The sequence below is a fragment of the Nematolebias whitei genome, chromosome 6 (assembly GCF_014905685.2).
Source record: "Nematolebias whitei isolate Nwh7 chromosome 6, NemWhi1, whole genome shotgun sequence".
Taxonomy (NCBI): domain Eukaryota; kingdom Metazoa; phylum Chordata; class Actinopteri; order Cyprinodontiformes; family Rivulidae; genus Nematolebias; species Nematolebias whitei.
Window position 1 is genome coordinate 32741761 of NC_056503.1, and position 19412 is coordinate 32761172.

Here is a 19412-nt window from a genome sequence, read left to right on the forward strand (position 1 = left end):
AAAAAAAAAAACTGTAGTACGAGTTTTTATAACTGCTTATTGTTGTTGCTGTTGTCCATTGTTGTCATCTTTCTTTGTTGAAATCAGGTCTCTCTTGTAAATGAGTCCTCGAGGCTCAATGGGATTTACCTGTATAAATAAAGGTTGATTGATTGGTTCTGCTAAAGGTTTCTTCCTCACAAGGGAGTTTTTCCTTTCCACTGTCGCCTTCATGCTTGCTCAAGATGAGAGTTCTGCGATGGAGTTAAACTCAAAGCAGTCTGCTCCTCAGATAAATAATGTTAAATTATTATTTTTAAATATGAATGTTTCTGTTGACTTATTTTATATATGAATGTTTCTGTTCAGTGCCCTGAGATGACTTCTATTGTGACTTGACGCTATATAAATAAACTGAATTGAATTTAATTAAAATTACCGGTAGTAGACATTCAAATTCAAAAATCAGAATTGTATTAGAACCAAAAAAATAAGGGATTGACGCATATGGTTCTTGTTTACAACTTCTTGATGCCGTTTATCCTGGCTGTTTGGTCAGCTGTGTTTCAGTATATCAAAATAATTAAAGGATGGAACGAAGATGCATAACCAACAGAATTCTGCACTGGAAAGGTTTATTTTGTGTTCGTTAGTTGTTAATATCCAGAAAGTTTATTTCTGTCAAGTACACCCTCCACACTGTCCTCTCTTTTTGTCGTAAAGTCAAACAGTGGCTGACAACTGACAATCCAGAGGATTTTCACCTCTTTTACACAGACATGCAGCTCAAAAACTGACTTTGGACATTTTTCTTGGGAAATCTGAACTTTTTTTTCCCCCTTTTACACACATATATAAATCCTCGTAATATATTCTCCTACTTTGCTGCATTTTTCAAAATGCACTGCATATTTTATATAAACATTTTATATGCTTTTTGTCTCACATGCACACGTCTATGTGGTACACACTCATAAAGAGCCCTTCACACACACACACTTTCTCACTTGCTGGCTTTAGAAAGTGTCAAATGGCTCAATGTGTTAAAAGCATTAGGTAAGCACAGCTCCAGCAGTGCTCCACAGCCCAATATCATATGTCTTGCTTCATTACAGTCTGGTGTATACATTCAGCGGCATCTCTGACCCTCCACCTATCCATCCCTCTCACTCCACTGCTTCTCTTTTCTCCCTGGGGTGCTTTAACATGGAGCAGGCCATCTCAAGATGTTAGCAGAAGAATAAATGAGCTCTCTTGTTATGGTAAATGCTGGTCCAAGCTGCTCGGCAGCCGAGTTTGTATAAGCACACCTTCACTCAAGTTAGATAAATAGGATGGAACGTTAATATGAAAAATACATTTATAAGAAGAATAAAGTTTTTCTTTTAGCTAGTATATGGAAGGTTACATAACTAAAATGGGAGGAAGAGAGGCAATAAATCTTATTGTTGCAAATCCTGATTATTTTCCCTTAAATGATGCCACATTTATAAAGAAAATGCATTTGTGGTTTGAGCAGCAGAGTTTAGTATGTGGGATGCACCCATGAAAATCTTACCAAATGTTGTCTGCCAAGGTCAGATGTATCATACTTTTATTGACTTGTTTTGAGCTTCTGGTACCTCAGGTGCTGATAATCTGGGGCCTGATTGGCATCTGGTTACCAGCACCTATGAGCAACCAGTGACAATCCAATACTATCTCTACAGTCAGACCAAACTCTTCTGGATGACAATGCTTGACCCCACGGGGTGGGGTTTATCAGACTACCACCTGATTTTGGAAGTGGAGAGGATGGAGCCCTGACCTCAACCCCATTGAAAACCTGAAGGATCAGCTGAAGCAGGCTCTTTGTTTTAGAGTAACTAACATAACCACATTGACTGACATACAACAGGTTAAAGAATGAGATGCCATCCCACAGCAGTGTGTGACCAAGCTGGTGAGCAGCATGAGAAAGAGGCTGTTGTGGCTGTGTATGGTCCTTCCACATACTAACAAGAATACTGCTTGTTAAATGAATACATTGTTAGTTGCTAATTTGTCTATTTTCTTCAGACATTAATCATCCTATCCAGTAAATAAAACAAACAAACAAACAAACAACAACAACAACAAAAAACAGGGTTACTAGCAGAATAAACTGTTTGGCCTTGGCAGAGAAGATTTGGCAAGTTTTTTTCATGAGCACAACCCACATACTTAACTCTGCTGCTCAACCCACAAATACATTTTTCTAACAAATGTGGCACCGTTTAAGAGTAAATAGGTTTTAACATAAGATTCATAGCAAAGAAGTCTTGTCACAAAAAACAAATGAATCAACTAAATTCATATTTCCTTACTTTTGTGCTAAGTTTAGATCGTAGTTTTAACTTTAACACTATGTCCCTTCTACAAGAGAGGTGTCATTTTTTCCTGCAGCTAATTTATGATATGGCATTAACTGCTGAAAGAGAGCTGACCAAAACCAGCTGAGTGGCGTGTGTTTGAGGCACACAGGAGGACCTGGAGAGGGAACGAGATCAAAGCATCGGGGCTGTAACCTGCACTCTGCTGACTGGTACCTCCAGCCCTGTCAGAGGCAGTGAGGAGCATGTGCATGTGCACAGGGCAACAAACACACAGCCTTTTGCTCCTAGGTTCACCGCAGCTCTTGGCCAGCTGTGCCACACTTGTCTCACCCTTGCAAGTGAGTCGGCAGACCAAGGTTGACATTAGAACTTTTCTCCCCTCATAAGCAGTTTACAGTGTGAATGCAGCCATTTGTGTTGAAGATCTCGGCTGAGAAATTTCAATCTAAACTCATATCAGCCAGCCACTTTCATTTGCTGTGCTTCTAGGAGTAAGATGTTAAGTGGGCAACAGCAAATCATATTTGTAAGTGAAAACAATTAGTGTGCTTTATTAGCTGGGCTGTGGTATTCGTGAGACTTAGTTCTCTGTGGCGACCCCTAACACAGGGAGCAGCCAGAAAGAAAAAAAACTAGTTGGGCTGTGGTATCTTGGGGGTTACAGAGGATAAGAAAGCTAGAAATATAAAAAGAAAAGGGATTTCTGGTAAATATGGAGCTGTATGTGTATTGCTTGTCAAGTAGAGTCATTTTGTATGTTTTTTTTCTCTTTTTGCCTATATTTTATTCTGCCTTTCTTAAACATTTTCTTTGACAGAGATATGACTTGTGTAGTAGCTTTTTGTTTTACTGGGAAATGCAGCATCCTTTTCGATTTATGTCACTTACACACCATACCAAACATTTTTGTAAACCAGTAACTCTACCTGCATGACAACAGTCCCACCCCCACCTCCATGTTCCAGTTTCATACACTTTAGGAGTCTCACTGATGTTTTCTACACCTTGAATTGTCAAAAGTCTTCAGTGGTACAATAAATATTTACTCCGTTAATAGTGAAGCGATCATAAGCAGTTTCCCCTTTGATTGTTGATCACAACTCAATGACTAACTGATATAATCTTACGGTCATATATTGTACCCAGAAACAAATGTATACAAGCTCACATGTCTTGATTGTGTTTTAGTATCCCCTGTCTTTAACTGTACTAATCGCGGTTTTGCCCATCCCTTTATCTCATTTCTGTCTCCAGTGGTCCTATGCGCTGGAGAAACCAAACACAGGCAGCGTGTTCAGCTTGGCCTGGTCGGCGGACGGCACCCAGCTGGCCGGGGCCTGCGGAAATGGACATGTCATCTTTGCCCATGTGGTGGAGCAGCACTGGGAGTGGAAGAACTTTGTCATCACTCTTACCAAGAGAAGAACCATGGAGGTAAAGACAAAGAGCTGGAAACACCCTAATTTAGTTTGTTGCTCCCTTTGTCTTTAAAAAAAAATTCAACTTTGGTCTTTTAGTTACTCAAGTCTTTTTAATTAATTTGTTCATTTTCTGTTGGGTAAAACAAACTCGTTTTTCAATAGGAGTTAGAATGTATTATGGACAGCCATTATAAATAGTACCAATAAAAAATATTCATGGGATGAAACAAAAAAGAGCCATCTTATTTGGCACACGTGAGTTTTGTATAAATTAACAGTGTTGTATTGTATCACAGGAACCTAAAGGCCAAATTTAGAGAAACTGTTAAAATATTTTGAAGGATGGTTCTATGGAAAGCTTGTGAACAACTAATTTATTACCTGTGTTAGATGGCTCTTTGAGTTACCTCTGTTTGGAGAGGGTAGTGTTTAATTCTTACTGGACTGATGAATTCGCAGTTAGCCTGAGTGGGGCTGAGATTAACTTATTGTAGATTTTACACATAAAGCAACACAACATGTTTTCCAAGAACCCCAACCAGAAAAAATATAAAACAGTAAATTTGAATGTACATACATAGCTGTACATACAGAATTCTAAAAGTGCTAATACAGAATGCATAAGTGAATAAAAACAATAATCATAAACTTTCACAAGTAGGAGCAGTTTGAACTTTTTCTTAAAGATATTATCAGTGATGTCTTTATTGCATTCAATTTCATTAGAGCACAGGTACAAAAGTTAGCTTCTGATGATGTAGAAAAAGGATGAGGTCTGATTAAATGGTCACAATGATCTGGTGTATGAGTTGTCATGTCTCTTATGTACTGAGGTGTGCAGCTTTATATACAAGAAACAAGATGGTAAAAGTGGTTCTGCTTTCTGTCATTAAATCCTTATAATAGCTCACACGCACATTACTTTATCAACCTTTATACCAATTTTTCAGTGCACGGGTATTCCATTAAAGATTTCCACCAGAAGTGCTACAGTTAGCTGCTGCTTTTAGCACTTCACTTACATATAAGCCCATAATCTCATTAAAATTAAAGTATACAGTAGCCCCTCAATTACCGCGGGGGTTACGTTCCACACACCATCGCGATAGGTGCAAAACCACGAAATAGGAACGCTATATTTATTTTAGTATTTATTGATTTTTTAAGGCTTTATAAACCCTTCCCACACTCTTGCAATGTTCTAAACTCTTAAACCTATGTAATTTTAGCAACATACGTATGTAATTTTAACAACATACGTATATGTACTGTACAGTACTGCGAAATGTTGCTCACCAGTTCTGCAGAACAGCAGCTCGGTTCCGGTCAGGCTCGGTTCCGGTTCTGCAGACCTACCCTGCAGCGACGAAGCCCACCGCCCCATCCAGGTTGATGTGTGCGTGGGTAATTGAGCTTCAGGATTATTTGAGGCTTTTCTGCCAGTTCTGTGAGCTTAACAGATAGATCATTACTTCTGACTTTGCATTGCAAAACTATCCCTCCGTTTCAGCCGAAAGAAGTGGCCGGAAGCACTGTTGTTTTCTGGGTAGTGTAGTTCTTTTGACTGGTGTTACAGTATAGGTTTATTGAAAGAAAACTACAAAATGGCGACACCTGTCCAAAGTTTTTTTCGTCAACTTTTTATCCTGTCCCATCCCAATCTCATGAGTAATATTAAAGTTGACCATCGTGCTTCATGTACAATCTTACGTTGAAAAATCACGAAAGAGCGAGTCTGTGAAATTCAAACCGCAAAGTAGCGAGAGACTACTGTAATGCAAAATTAACAGCTTTGTAAATGTTTTTAAAACAAAGTTTGCATAAACCACTATGAACTTTTCGATGTTGGAGTGAAGATGGCAGCAATAGCCTTGGGTCGGGTCTCTCTCAGACTAGTAGTTGGCTCATCAATCCAGTCAGAAATGAACCATTTCTCCAAACTGTGGCTGTTCAAATAGCTACAACAGATCAGGTTATTTGTTTGTAACTTTCCCACAAAACCCCACTTCAGGAAGTTTAAGCTATTGCTTTAAGGACGTCTTGAGAAGCCGACGCCTAGTTTTTAGAAGTTGTGGCCATTTATTAATATAGCGCGACCCTCTCAGAGCACCATTGTGCACCCCTTTGATGACAATGGTCAGCCTGTGTAGCTGCCGTCCTTGCTCCTCCACTCCCTACTGTTTAAACTCACAATAAACCACAAGGTAGCGTTTACATGCAGTTAACACACCCAAGTGTACACACAGACACACACACCATCTGAAACAAGGTCACACACATGCACCAGCACACATGTGCACACATCTGCTATCAACAAGTGCAGTTTGTTTAAAACCAAACAATGTTCGGTCATCGGCCGTTTATTTCCAGCCTCGCTGGCACGTTTTCAGTCTCCCTCCCTCTCCCCTCCTCACCATCCGTTATAAAAGTGCACATCTGCCAGTAGTTTGTAAATCAGCCGGCCAAAATTACCACCTCGCGGTCAAATGTTATTTACTCCTGGTTGTGTTGCATGTAAATTTAGATTGCTGCAAGGGAGGAAGATTTGTAAAGCGGTAAAAATAACTCCACCTTTCACCTGATGCTTGAAAAAGCCCCTTCAGTCATTTACACAGTTAGAGAGAAATATTTTTCTATGCTGGTTTAAAATAAAGAATATGTGCACTTGCTCTCTTTCAACTATAAAATTAATATTTAGAGTAAAGTTTATCCCTGCTTAGGGAATCTCTATAATATCAAACAATAATATCCCTCTTTTGCATCATCTTTCGGCCTTGTTCTTCTTTTTTTTTTCTTGTTCTTCTTCACAGGTGAGGAATGTGTTGAATGATGCGGTTGACATTTTGGAGTTTAGAGATCGCGTCATCAAAGCGTCTCTTGCATTCGATCACCTGGTGGTTGCCACTTCCCTCCAGTGTTACGTTTACAAGTCAGTGATTTTTCGTTGCTCCTCTTTTTTTAGCTTCTCATCTTGTTTGTACTTGTCTAGTAGTTTTTCATCTGATAGAGTCACAGTTTCTAGGTTTTGTGCTAATTCATGATTGTTGCTTATTTTTGCTACCAGGACCTGCAGCAAGATGAGCTTTTCTGCCATTCGGCTTGAAAAACTCAAAGTGTGCAGCTAAAATCTTACCAAAGAAGGATGCTATAGGAAAACAAACTAAATCACAATGTTGGTCTGCATAATGTCAGTGTGTTTTAAAGCTCTGTGAAATATGATGCAATAATTTTTACATTACATTGCTGGATTCATCACACAGAAAACCAGCTGCATTTGTCACAGAGAACTACAGAGCAAAATGATCATCTGTTCAAAGATTGTCGCAGCGCTTTTCCTCTTTAATGATTGTTATTTGTCCTTGTCTGTCACTGATATTTTCATGCTCCATAAGTAGATTTATCTCCCCATTTTTTATTGATACTTCCTCAGGCTTTTATTGCATTCAGCAGGGCTTCTCTATTTTTTTTCTTGCTATTTACACCACTGCAAATGTTTGTATTTATTGTGACAGAGCCAAAATCTCTTGACACATAGGTTCATAAAGCCGAATGGCAGAGGTCAATCTGATTACTTGTTTTTTGAGAGTTCAAATCTTTACGCCTTCATTTTCCTAAATCCGCTAAAGGCGAGCGATTTATTTCATAAAAATGTGTACCGTATTTTGCACTGTACACGTTGCACCGCCCTATAAGTCGCATCAGTCCAAATATGTCTAATAAAGTGGAAAAATCCATAAATACGTCGCTTTGCCGTATACGTCGCATCTATTATACATCGCCGCTGACAACCCGAAAATGTGGGCCGTTGTGCCAAAAATCGATTGGCTGCCCGGGAGTGTGCACTGGAGGACTTAACAAGAATTGAACAAGTTTAACACTTAAAAACAATTATTTGTTTGCTCGAAATTATAGTAAAGGTGTGTCTCAGTCTAACGTTTACTTAATAAATGCACTTTGACGGTCAAATCAGCTGCATTTCAAAAGCTGATTTGCAGAAGCGTGCACGCACAGAGGGACGAGTCGCTGTACATTTCTTCGAAATTTAACAAGATGAACACCTAAAAACAATTATTTGTTTGCTTGACTTTATAGTAAAGGTGTGTCTCAGTCTAACTTTTCTTAATAAAAGGACTTCCATCCATCCATCCATTATCTTTTACCCGCTTTTTCCATTTTGGGTCACGGGGGCCACCGTGCTCATGTCCAGCAATCACTGTGCGAGGGGCGGGGGACACCCTGGACAGGTCTCCAGTCCATCACAGGGACACATAGAGACAAATGAGACAAACAACCATTCACTCTCTCACTCACACCTAGGGACAATTTAGAGTTACCAATCAGCCTAACATGCATGTTTTTGGTCTGTGGGAGGAAACCGGAGTACCCGGAGAAAACCCACGCATGCACAGAGAGAACATGCAAACTCCACCCAGAAATGCCCCCGGACCGGGCTTTGAACCAGGGACCTGCTCGCTGAGAGGCAGCAACTCTACCAGTTGTGCCACCGTGCTGCCCAGTAAAAGGACTTTAACGGTCAAATCAGCTGTATTTCAAAAGTATTCACGGCCTCGGTGCTCCGGGAGCACACAGACTGGGAGGAAATTAGGAAGGAGGAACGCTGCGCATTTCTTCAAAATTTAACAAGATAAGCATCTAAAACGATTATTTGTTTGCTCGACTTTATAGTAAAGGTGTATCTCAGTTGAACTTTTACTTAATAAATGCACTTCAATGGTTAAATTAGCTGCATTATTCCGGGGCGGCGCAGCAAAATGCTCCAAGCGAGCAGAACGAAGGTGGCAGGCTGTAGCAAGCCGATTGTGTCATTAATAGCCACTTTTACCTATTACAGGACACAACGGCATGCCATACTACTCGAGTGACATCTAGCAGCTGAAAATGGTAGTGTTATTTTCAGTCAGAATTAAGGTAAATGGTCATGTCTCAGCCCAAAATTGGTTTATAAATATGGGAAAAATTCATAATTACGTCGCTTCAGCGTATAAGTCGCAGGGCACGCAAATTTTGCAAAAATACGTGACTTATAGGGCGAAAAATGTTGTAAATGTAAGTAAAACTGGATTTAAAGCAAAAGATCAGACTTTTTGTACCCCATCGTGGAGTGAAAAGGAGAAATTGGAAATCCCCTCCGTCCTTTCTTCCGTCCGCCCATTTGTCCATCCATGAATGTTGTGAACGTGATAACTTGAAAAATAAGTAAAGTTCTGACTTTCATTCTAGTGTGTAGCTGCATACGTAAGACGGGTTCCTTTTAAAATCCAAGATGACCGCTACCTTCAGATACAGACACGTGTCCTTGTAATTCTGCTATTAGGGATCTTTATTTTTGACATTTTATCTCAATCAGTGTGGAGGGGAATCCACATATCAATCAATCACCTTTATTTTACCAGGTAGAGCCCGTTGAGATCGAGATCTCTTTCACAAGGGTGACCTGGTCAAGTGGTCATATTGTGGCATTAAAGGTGAGCTCACCTGAAACCCTAGTTTCCAGTTTTTAAAATATTTCAAAATAAACAACAATGGCAAAAACAGACACTTCCTGTTTCGTTTTTTTTTTTTTTTTTTCCAGGAGTGATGTAGGCAGTAAGTTTAAAATGAAAAATGCCTCCTCCTGACTGAACTCACCATTATGAAACATCTTGTTTTGCCACAACAAAGTGACCGAACAGCTGCAGGAATGTTTCAGATTTGGCCATTTCAACTAGAAATCAAATAGTCAATATTCTGTTTATTGCATTTATGATTCAGTGCAATAAAACAAACACATTTGAAAGGTAACAGATCATTGTAAAACTTGGTTTATTTACATAATGACTTTAATTGCTGGATGTCTGTCCCCTGAGCTGCTGGCTTTCAGTAACTGTGGCCCCCTGAGCAGTTTTGTTCAATAGCCCTGATCTAAACTCTTAAACCTACATAATTTTAACAACACCCATATATGTACTCTACTCTACAGTATTGCAAAATTTTACTCACCAGCTCTGCAGAACAGCAGCTCAGTTCTGATCTGGCTCGGTTCCATTTCTGCAGACCTACCCTGCAGCCATGAAGCCCACCGCCCCATCCAGGTTGATGTGCACGTGGATAATTGAGCTTCAGGATTATTTATGACTTTCCTGCCAGTTCTGTGAGCTTAATAAATAGATCATTACTTCTGACTTTGCGTTGCAAAACTTTTCCTCCATTTTGACAAAAGCAGCAGTCGGAAGCATTGTTGGTTTCTGGATAGTGTAGTTCTTTTTTGGTGTTACAGTGTAGGCTTATTGAGAGAAAACTACAAAATGGTGGCGCCTGTCCGAAGTTCCTTTTTTTTGTTAACTTTTTGTCCCGTACGTCCCAGTCTTGTGAGTAATATTAAAATTGACAAGCGTTGAAAAACCGTGAAAGAGCGAGTCCACGAAAGTCGAACCAGCAAGTAGCGAGTGACTACTGTACTTGAGTTTTCATTCGGACTTTTAATGATGTCTTTTTATTTTACACATATTTCAAATACATGTAGACAATCACTGCTCATTGCAACCTTGCACCCTTTATGCTGAGATGCGACGAGGTTGTGAATCACTGGTTCATAGCCGTATCTTATTTATGAACAGTCTTCTCTTTCTTTCTGCCCAAAAGTTAAAAGTGTGATTTTTCTGTTTATCTGCGACAGCTCAGGAAACTGGAATACTCCTCTCATCTTTGATCTGAAGGAGGGAACGGTCAGCCTCATCCTGCAAGCAGAGAAGTAAGTCGTCCACCTCCGGGAGCTGTGCAACAAGAGATAGAACAGGCTGTTGGATCGTCTGTCAGCTTCTCTAATGCTCCATTTCTCTTCACTAGCCACTCATCAAGCAGCAGACACACACACACACACTCACACACAGGGTGTGCTCTAGTTATTCCCTGTCATACAATAAGGCTGAGAGTGAAACCACTGGGGGAAATTAGATTAATATGGAGTAGCTCTTGTGCAATTCTCCAGTGCCTTCTCTGACACTCAGCAAAGAGCTAAACTGATTAGTAGCTATTCTGTAATCGCAGCTGAGTTCGATACATCTTGCTTATAGTAAGTTAATGCTGCATTAATGTGTGATACGTAATAAATCACCTGAACGTGTCAGTTAATTATCTCTTTATTCTTTTACATCCTAACATTTTATCTGCTTCACTTTTCCCTTTGCCCATCGTTATTCCTCCCAACGCTACCGTTCTCATCCACTGCGCCGCATCACTCCACTCTCTTCCACTGAGTCCTCCTCTTGCAGACTTTTTTTACTTGTGGACGGATCAGGGTTGTATACGTTCTCCTACGAGGGTCGATTAATATCCTCCCCAAAGTTTCCCGGAATGAGGGCCGACATCCTAAACTCTCAGGGCATCTCTCTCAGTAACGACACGCTCGCCATCCGAGACAAGAGCGATGAAAAAGGTGAGAAGGCCTCTTTGACGGCATTCGTTAAGAACCATGTGCTTTTATCATCTCTCTTTCCTTCCCAACAGTCATCCTCTTCTTTGACGTCTTGACTGGAAAAGCTCTCCGTGAAGGGAAGCCCTTCACACACAAGGTGAGTAATTCTTTCCCCTCGTTAAGAGCAAATGGGTTTAGGAAGCATTAGCCCCACTTCTTTTTCTTTTTTAGACTGAAGATTAAAAAGTCATCTCTGCTGCTTATGTTCACTGTGCAGCTACATCTGAAAATGAAAAATTCATAATCTAGATGGATACAAACAATCAGAGCTGAATAAATTAAATATTTTTCAGTCATGGCACGAAAAGTAGGCCGGAAATATTTATTTTTTTTATTTTTTATGTTTCTATAAAACACAATGATTCGCAAACGTTTGAGCTATTGACCCATAAAACATCAGCAGACACAATAGTACAGTGACAACACAAACATCCATAACAACCATTATGTGATTTATTCATTTCTTACTGTTTTTATCTTTCAAAAATAGCTAAAATGTGCAATTGTGAATATTTTTTACATTTGCCGTACTTGCTGCTGTACACGCCGCACCACCGTATAAGTAGCATCAGTCCAAATATGTCTAATAAAGTAAAAATATTTTCCATGTCAGAATGAATGAAATCGTCAGATCTTTGTCAAAAATTGGGTTATAAATATGGGGAAAAAACATAAATGTTGCTTCACTGTATAAGTCACAGGCATGCTAATTTATGCAAAAAAAATTGTGACTTATACGTCAAAAATTACGGTAGTTTGATTACCACAGATCATCTCAGGACCTCCATTTGGATTTATGTGGCACATTGGGGTCCCGACCCCAACTTTGGGAACCAATAGTCCTAACAAAAACTCTATGGTAATGCAAAGGTACAAATTAGTATTATTTTTCCTTATGTGCACAGACCAACAATCGAGGTACATTGAAATTCTTGTGCAGAGCTCTCTCAGTCATAGTCAAAACACTGAAACAACAATAAATAAATAAAATAAGAATAAAGTGGTTTATATCTTCCCTGTACAGAAAGTAGGTAATAGGTACATCTTCCCATGTCAAATGACAAGTGTGATGTGTTGTTTGTTGTTTTTGTTTTTTTGTATAGTATGATAAATTTCTGCATTAAACGTCGATGAGCACATGGTCAAGCAAAGACGGAAGAAAGAATTGGAAAAACCAAACTGTTGGAGGAAAAGGGATACAAAAGGGAAATAATTAGAATCAAATAAAATAAAAAGTCACAGCAATAATTATCGTTTTCTGCCTGGTTTTTACTGACAGGACTCCAAAGATACAAAACACCCCAAACTGTGACCAAAAAGGTTCATATACACATATTTCCACTTTGTCACTTACATACAGATACACGGTTAAATTTAGCAGACAGGTTGTGAAGCAAACTATAACCTGGCTTCTACCTTTTTTCTGGTCTTTTGTTCAGTTTTCCTCCTCTCCACCCTTTTATCTTTGTTCATTGTGTGTATTTCTGTAGATGGAGGTTTTGGAGATAGCTTTGGATCAGTGTGGCCCGTCCAGTGACAGAAAAATTGCTCTGACAGACAAGAACCGTGACCTTCACTTGACCTCTGTGCGTCATCTGGGGCGAGAACCCAAAGTCTGCAAAATTGGTGAGACAAGCAGCACGGAACTGACTTTTTCCTCAGTGTGTGTGTACCGGGTAGTAACAGTTTTTATACATGCGTGCACCTAACAGAGGGTGTGTGTTCGATCTCATAGGCAGCATGGTTCACAGTATGGCGTGGAATGATTCTGCAAACATCTTATGTGGGCTCCAGGATAACCAGTTCACAGTGTGGTACCACCCGAGTGTTGTCTTCACCGACAAAGAGCTGCTATCAAAAGCACTACTCATCAAGGACAACAGGTAAACAGTTTGTATTTTTCATAGGCAAAATCCTTGCTGTTGTTCACTACAAAGATGTGTGGGCTAGGCCTTTTGCCATAGGGTTATATTAAAGTAATAGTTCAAATATTTTTGAAGGGTTCTGTGAAAAGGTTATGAACATTTAGTATTTTACCTGCTGTAGATAGCTCTTTGGACAACTTAGATCAGACAGAAAAATGTGTATTTTCAACTGATGAGCTAACGGCTAGTACAGAGGAGTCCAAACCAGTGGTTTGCTGCCACTTTAAAACAGCTCTGCTCTCAAAAGGTTTGCAGCAGTTCATGCAAAACAAAAAACAAACAAAAAATTAAACCACTATGTCAGTATCTCCTTTATATTTTTTGTAAGTGCAAATAGCAACATCAGTTTGCTGCAGCTTTTACAGTCTAGCCAGAAACACATCAGGAAACAATATTGTAATATTTATGTCAAAATTACCGTAATTTCCAGACTATAAGCCACTACTTTTTTCACACTCTCTGAACACCACGTCTTATACAATGCTGCAGCTAATTAATGGATTTTTTTTATTTATTTTTATTTTTGACGGGCTAACGAGTTTCATGTCATCAAAACATTTAGTCTCGTCACGCCCAGGCAGGCACTCACAGCTGCCCAATACATGTCTCTTGGGGAGTGGGTCCTCATGCCTCAGTGAGACTACCTGTATAAATAAAGGTTAAAAAACAAAATCTGACCAATGAAATTACCAAACAGGTCACAGTAGACCACTGAAACTTGGTTTCTTTGCTCTACTCCCTGTTCTTCCCTCCCCTCCCCGTTGTGCCCCCAACAAATTATTTGCAGCCACTCGAAAGCACAAGCTCAAAGGCACAGTGAGCAGGAGGAAAATTAAGCTTCATTTATTCATTCAACCTTTATTTACACAGGTTAGTCTCATTGAGTCACGAGGACTCATTTACAAGAGAGACCAGTTTTAAACAAAAAACATAAATGAGATACACACAACAATAAACATTCATATAAAATGAAATGTATATAAAACAAAATTAAAATAAACCATGCTACATAGTGATCAATGACTTCCTGGTAGGCTAATTTTATTTTATTTATTTTTTTACCAGCTGTGTTACAGGCACTGTTAAGAAAAAAGTATTTACTGTACGTATTTCTGTATGTTACCGGTACATATTTCGTTAAAAGTTAAAAAAATATTTCTGTGTAAATATCTCATGTTACAGTGTGGACACCCACGGCTTACAATATAGACAAGCATTATGTACGCTTTTTTTTTTTTTTTTGGGCGTGGCTTACATTCAGGTGCGCTCAATAGTCCGTAAATTACGGTATTGTGTAAAATAAATTGTAGAGCCTGCAGATGTTTTAAAACGGCACCAGTTCACTTTGGTCTTAGTCTAGCTTGTAGCATCAGTCCAGTCAAACCTAAACTCTTTCTTCAAATTAAGACTATCAATAAGAGCTATCTACATCAGATAAGATATTGTTTTCAGACTTTCCACTGAAGCCCACTTCAAAAGAGTGGAACTATCTATTTAACCTTTTAAAGTCTTCTAGAGTTTATAGTTCAAATATTAAAACGTTACAGCAAAATTTGTCAAGCAACAACTCAAAAATTAAGAAACAAGAGCTGGAAGCTGCTTTGGTAGTTCTTGCTTTTTTATTTTCACCAGCTGTTGCTAAACTGTAAAATGATGTACATTAGTGCTAAAGATTAGTCAAACAATCTTTTACTTTGTGATACAAGCATACAATTTGGCACAAATAATATCCTGGACCTATATTTTCCACAAATCGCAGGATCCATTTATAGAAACAATAGCCGATGACCACCTTCAGAAGTTTTTTTATTGTTGTTCTGACCTGAATTGAGACTGAATGATTGAAAACTCCTAATCTTTGCATATAAATATAGGTTTTTCTAGCATGCTAAATTCAATTATGGAGTTACAAATGTCAGTTATTCTATAAATTGTGGATTCAAACATATTTTGATACCATAAGTAAGAGAACTGAATGTCTTGTGAGGTTTATAAATGAAAACAGTTATCACTAGAAATATTTCATGATTTTTGACTGATCGCTCAAAACCTGCCATTGAAAATTTGACAGTGACTCATAACTACTAGGCTCTACTCATCACGTTTGCGTGCTCAAATCTGTGTGCACTCGAGACCAAACCACAGCCTTTACATCTGCCTCAATACTCAGTTTTGTCTGAATGACTAAGCCATTCAAATTTTACGAAGAAAAATAACTTTTTCACATGCAAAATGGCAGCCATGTTGGAAAATGGCTACCATTTTTTATTTTCAGGTGCACATTGGGATTTTATTTAAAAAAACATAGGTCCTAGGCATTGTTTATGCAAATGTTGGTGCTTGTATCATGAAGTGTGGCAGAACGCTCCGTGTTTTTTAATCTTTTTGTTTTCAGCACTTTTACCATCTTACGTTCTCAGGACTTGCAGATGCAGAAGTTCACTTCTGAGTTTTTTGTGGCAAAATGTGAGAATGCCTTTTTTGTTCTAACTCGTGTATACATGTTTGTGCAAAGTGAGTTCAGCCGTGCCCCCCACATACTGAACTACGTCGGCACTAAAGTGACGTTACGCCGAGGAGACGGTTCGCTGGTGTACAGCAGTGTACCTCCGTACGCCGCCATCCTGCACGAGTACAGCACATCAGCACGCTGGGAGGACGCACTGCGCCTTTGTCGCTTCGCTAAAGTAAGACATCAGAATGTCTCAGAGGGGTTTTAAAACTTCTAATAAATGCTGCTGGTATAACTGTTGTGGGATTATTATCACTCGCCACTCACTGAAAGGCAGACGATAATAACCTATGTCTGTCTGTTGTTAAAATATCTCACTAATCAACAGAAAGCATTTAATTGAACATGCAGAAAGTAATCTTGGGCTTTAGCTCAGCCAATTTTGCAGAAATTGACCGAAGTTTGTTGTGGTAGTAGCTGAGACTGATCCCCAACCCATATTCTGAGCGCTAACAGGTTGCACAAGGTCTTTGTTTAAAATGTTGCCATTGCCTAGTTCTGGGGTCTGCAACCTGCGGCTCTGGAGCCACATACAGCCCTTTGGTTCCTCTGCAGTGGCTCTAAGTTTTGACCAAAACTAACATAAAACTGAAGTTTATTGGTTGTACCAACAACAAGAAGTGGCTAATTTAGCAGTTTTCCAGTCATTTATTTTGCCAACATGTGAATGATAGTACTAACTAGGGCTGGGCGATATCTTGATATTTTTAAAATATCGAGATAATTTCATACGCGATATAAAATGAGACTATATCGATATAAAATGATATAGTCTCATACTCTACAGTTATAACTATACTTGAAAATCTGCTAGTTTTTCTCCCAGTCTGCGACTTCATGTGGCCCTTCCTCCTCTCCCTCACTGCATACAAACCCAGCTCCTGACCCCATGGGCGTCAGAAGCATCTGTAATGTGGGGGGGACACTATAGTGTGTGTGTGCGTGCACATGTGTGTGCGCACGCACGCGCACCAGTGTGCAAAAAATTGTACAGTGTACAAAAAAAGCAACATTTCATCTAGGTTTCCTGACTTTAATTCTATTTAAAGCATGTTTCTCACCATGTTTGTGTAAATTCTTCTGTTTTTAAAGACATTTCAACTTTAATGCACTTCAGATCGGCACTATTTGTGTTTATAGAGAAATAAAAAACATCACCACTGGACTTTTTTTTTACTTGTGTTCAACACTACTCATCTAAATGATGTTTCTCACCAAGTTTGAGGACAATAAGGTGTGGGGTTTTAAAGACATTTCAACTTTAATGCACCTGAACACACAGCGTCTCTTACACCTGCAGCGTCTTACAGCGTCACAGTTACTGCTAAGATGCTACAGACGTAGCGCTCCCCTTCTCTCAAGCATCATCCTAACCATGTCTATATGTTTATGATCAACCCCCCCGGTCAACAACTGCCCGCACTAAGCTGCTAAACTGGCGAGTGAGCAACACAGAGGTGTCTCCATCTCCTCCACCTGTGAGCGATCTCAGCCGAAGCAGGAGGAGACGTAAATGAGAAAGACTGCAGGTTGTAGGCTAGTGGAGAGTTGGAGGTAACCAGGAAAACCTGGAGTGGCGTTTTAGTGGTTTGAGTATTCTCCCATTAATCAAGTGGAATGGATTTGTTCACGAAGAAAGAGAAACTGCGCCGCTTGAACTAATGTTTTATAGTAAAAGTGGAGGGGTCCAAATGAACGTTTTTTTTTTTTTTAATGTGGGGAGGACACGTCCTCTTCACATATAATGGTTGCGACGCCTATGCCTCACCTGCTCCCCCCTTCTCCTGATGTAAAACTGCGTGCTATGGCTTCTGCAGCTCCCACTGTGAACAAGCTAGATGCGTATGCAGATATCATTCGTCACTCACAGTGGAGACACTCTGGTGACATGGATGTAAATTCCTGATAGGGTGACTGGGTAGCTGCTACAAAGGTTCCTCAAGAGAATAATCACAAAGTGTTTCGACAAACAAAATAAACAAAAGCACAAAACAAATGTAAGCAAAAGCAGATTTAAAAAGAAAAGTTTTTAGATGGACTTTAAATGAATCCACTGAGTCCACTAATCAGAGAGTTTGAAGAAGGAGTTCCAGAGTCTTGGAGCCACAGAAGAAAAAGCTCTGTCTGGCTGGACCAGGGGTCTGCAACCTGCAGATCTGGGGCCACATGTGGCTCTTCGGTCTCTCTGCAGCGGCCCTTTCAGGCTTTGACCAAAACTAAAATAAAACTGAATTTTATTTAAATTATTGTCAACAATGAAAATGGCTACTTTAGCAGATTTCCTGACATTTTCAAATATGTGAAGAATAGTACAAATACAAGACGTAAAACATGTGGACTACATCATGCTAGTACTTTGTTAGACACTTTAAGTCCACTTCCAGTCTCACAGTGTGATCCTTCTCTCAAAACCACCAGAATGTTTTGGAATATCTTTAAGACAAGCTGCTGAGAAGGAATATTTGATAACACTAAGAATAAAACAGAAAAAACAAAGTCGAAGTAAATGAGTATTTATTTTTCTTTAAAAATGTAACTGGATATCCAACAAGCTGGCCTAATTTTATACTGTCTTTAACTTTATTATTTAAGTAGGATACTTAATTCTTCAACAATTAAGAGAACTCACATAGGCCTGCAGAGGGCCACCAGTTGACAGTACAGTTGTAGCAGGTTTTGCGGCTCCAGACATTATAATTAGTAAGCAAATCGACAAAAATGGCTCTTTTAATTGCAAAGATTGCAGATCCCTGGTCTGGACAATGAGCAGGTCTTAATCACAGGACATCAAAGCCCTGATAGGGGTGTAGGGATGTAAAAGTTCTGAGATGTAAGTTGGTGTCTGTCCATGCAGAGCTCACCAAGTCAAAACTAAAACCTTGAGATCCACTCGATAATGAACTGTGAGCCAATGGAGTTGCTTTAGAAGTGGAGTTATCCATCCATCCATTATCTTTACCCGCTTCTTCATTTTCGGATCACGGGGGTCGCTGGTGCCCATGTCCAGCCATCACTGTGTGAGAGGCAGGGGACACACTGGACAGGCTCAAGTCCATCACAGAGACACATAGAGACAAACGAGACAAACAACCATTCACACTCTCTCTCACACCTAGGGACAATTTAGAGTTACTAATCAGCCTAACATGCATGTTTTTGTTCTGTGGGAGGAAACCGGAGGAGAAAACCCACGCATGCACGGAGAGAACATGCAAAGTCCACCCCCCAGAAAGACCCCCGGACCAGGATTTGAACCAAGTTAACCTGCTCGCTGAGAGGCAGCAGCTCTACCAGTTGCACCACCGTGCTGGAAGTGGAGTTGTATGGCAAAATTTTGAAGATCCAGTCAGGAGTGTAGCAGCAGACTGCAACTCTAGGGAGGTTTTGGTTGAACATGTGTACAGTGCCAACAACGTTCATTCAGGTCATCTGGATGGTTTCTTTTTTGTGCTGAGACATTTCGCCTTCCATCCGAAAGGCTTCATCAGTTCGAGGTAACACCAAACAAAACTGGTTATCCACCAACAGCATACTCCAAAGTGGAAAACAACAGTTATGTTGGTGCTAAGATGGCCTCTGGGGCACACCGTCTCCTCCGGGGCCCGCCCTTTCCCTCGTCGACAGTCATGTCAATCTGCTTCAAAACACCAAAGTCCATGCTCAATAATCCAGGTATAAAATCCAACAACGTTCAGTCAGGTCATCTGGACAGTTGTATGTATATATAATATATAACAACAAAAAAAA

The 19412-nt window shown here is 39.7% G+C and overlaps 1 protein-coding gene across 1 annotated transcript in view; it reads left to right on the plus strand.

Moving 5' to 3' along the window:
• Positions 1-19412, plus strand: part of ift80 (intraflagellar transport 80 homolog (Chlamydomonas)) — a 110058-nt gene that overhangs the window by 83589 nt on the left and 7057 nt on the right. The window contains exons 7-14 of the mRNA XM_037677527.1: positions 3588-3767; positions 6565-6683; positions 10431-10505; positions 11026-11189; positions 11261-11325; positions 12719-12854; positions 12964-13111; positions 15669-15840. Coding sequence (XP_037533455.1) covers positions 3588-3767; positions 6565-6683; positions 10431-10505; positions 11026-11189; positions 11261-11325; positions 12719-12854; positions 12964-13111; positions 15669-15840 — 1059 coding nt within the window. The remainder of the gene's footprint in view (positions 1-3587; positions 3768-6564; positions 6684-10430; positions 10506-11025; positions 11190-11260; positions 11326-12718; positions 12855-12963; positions 13112-15668; positions 15841-19412) is intronic.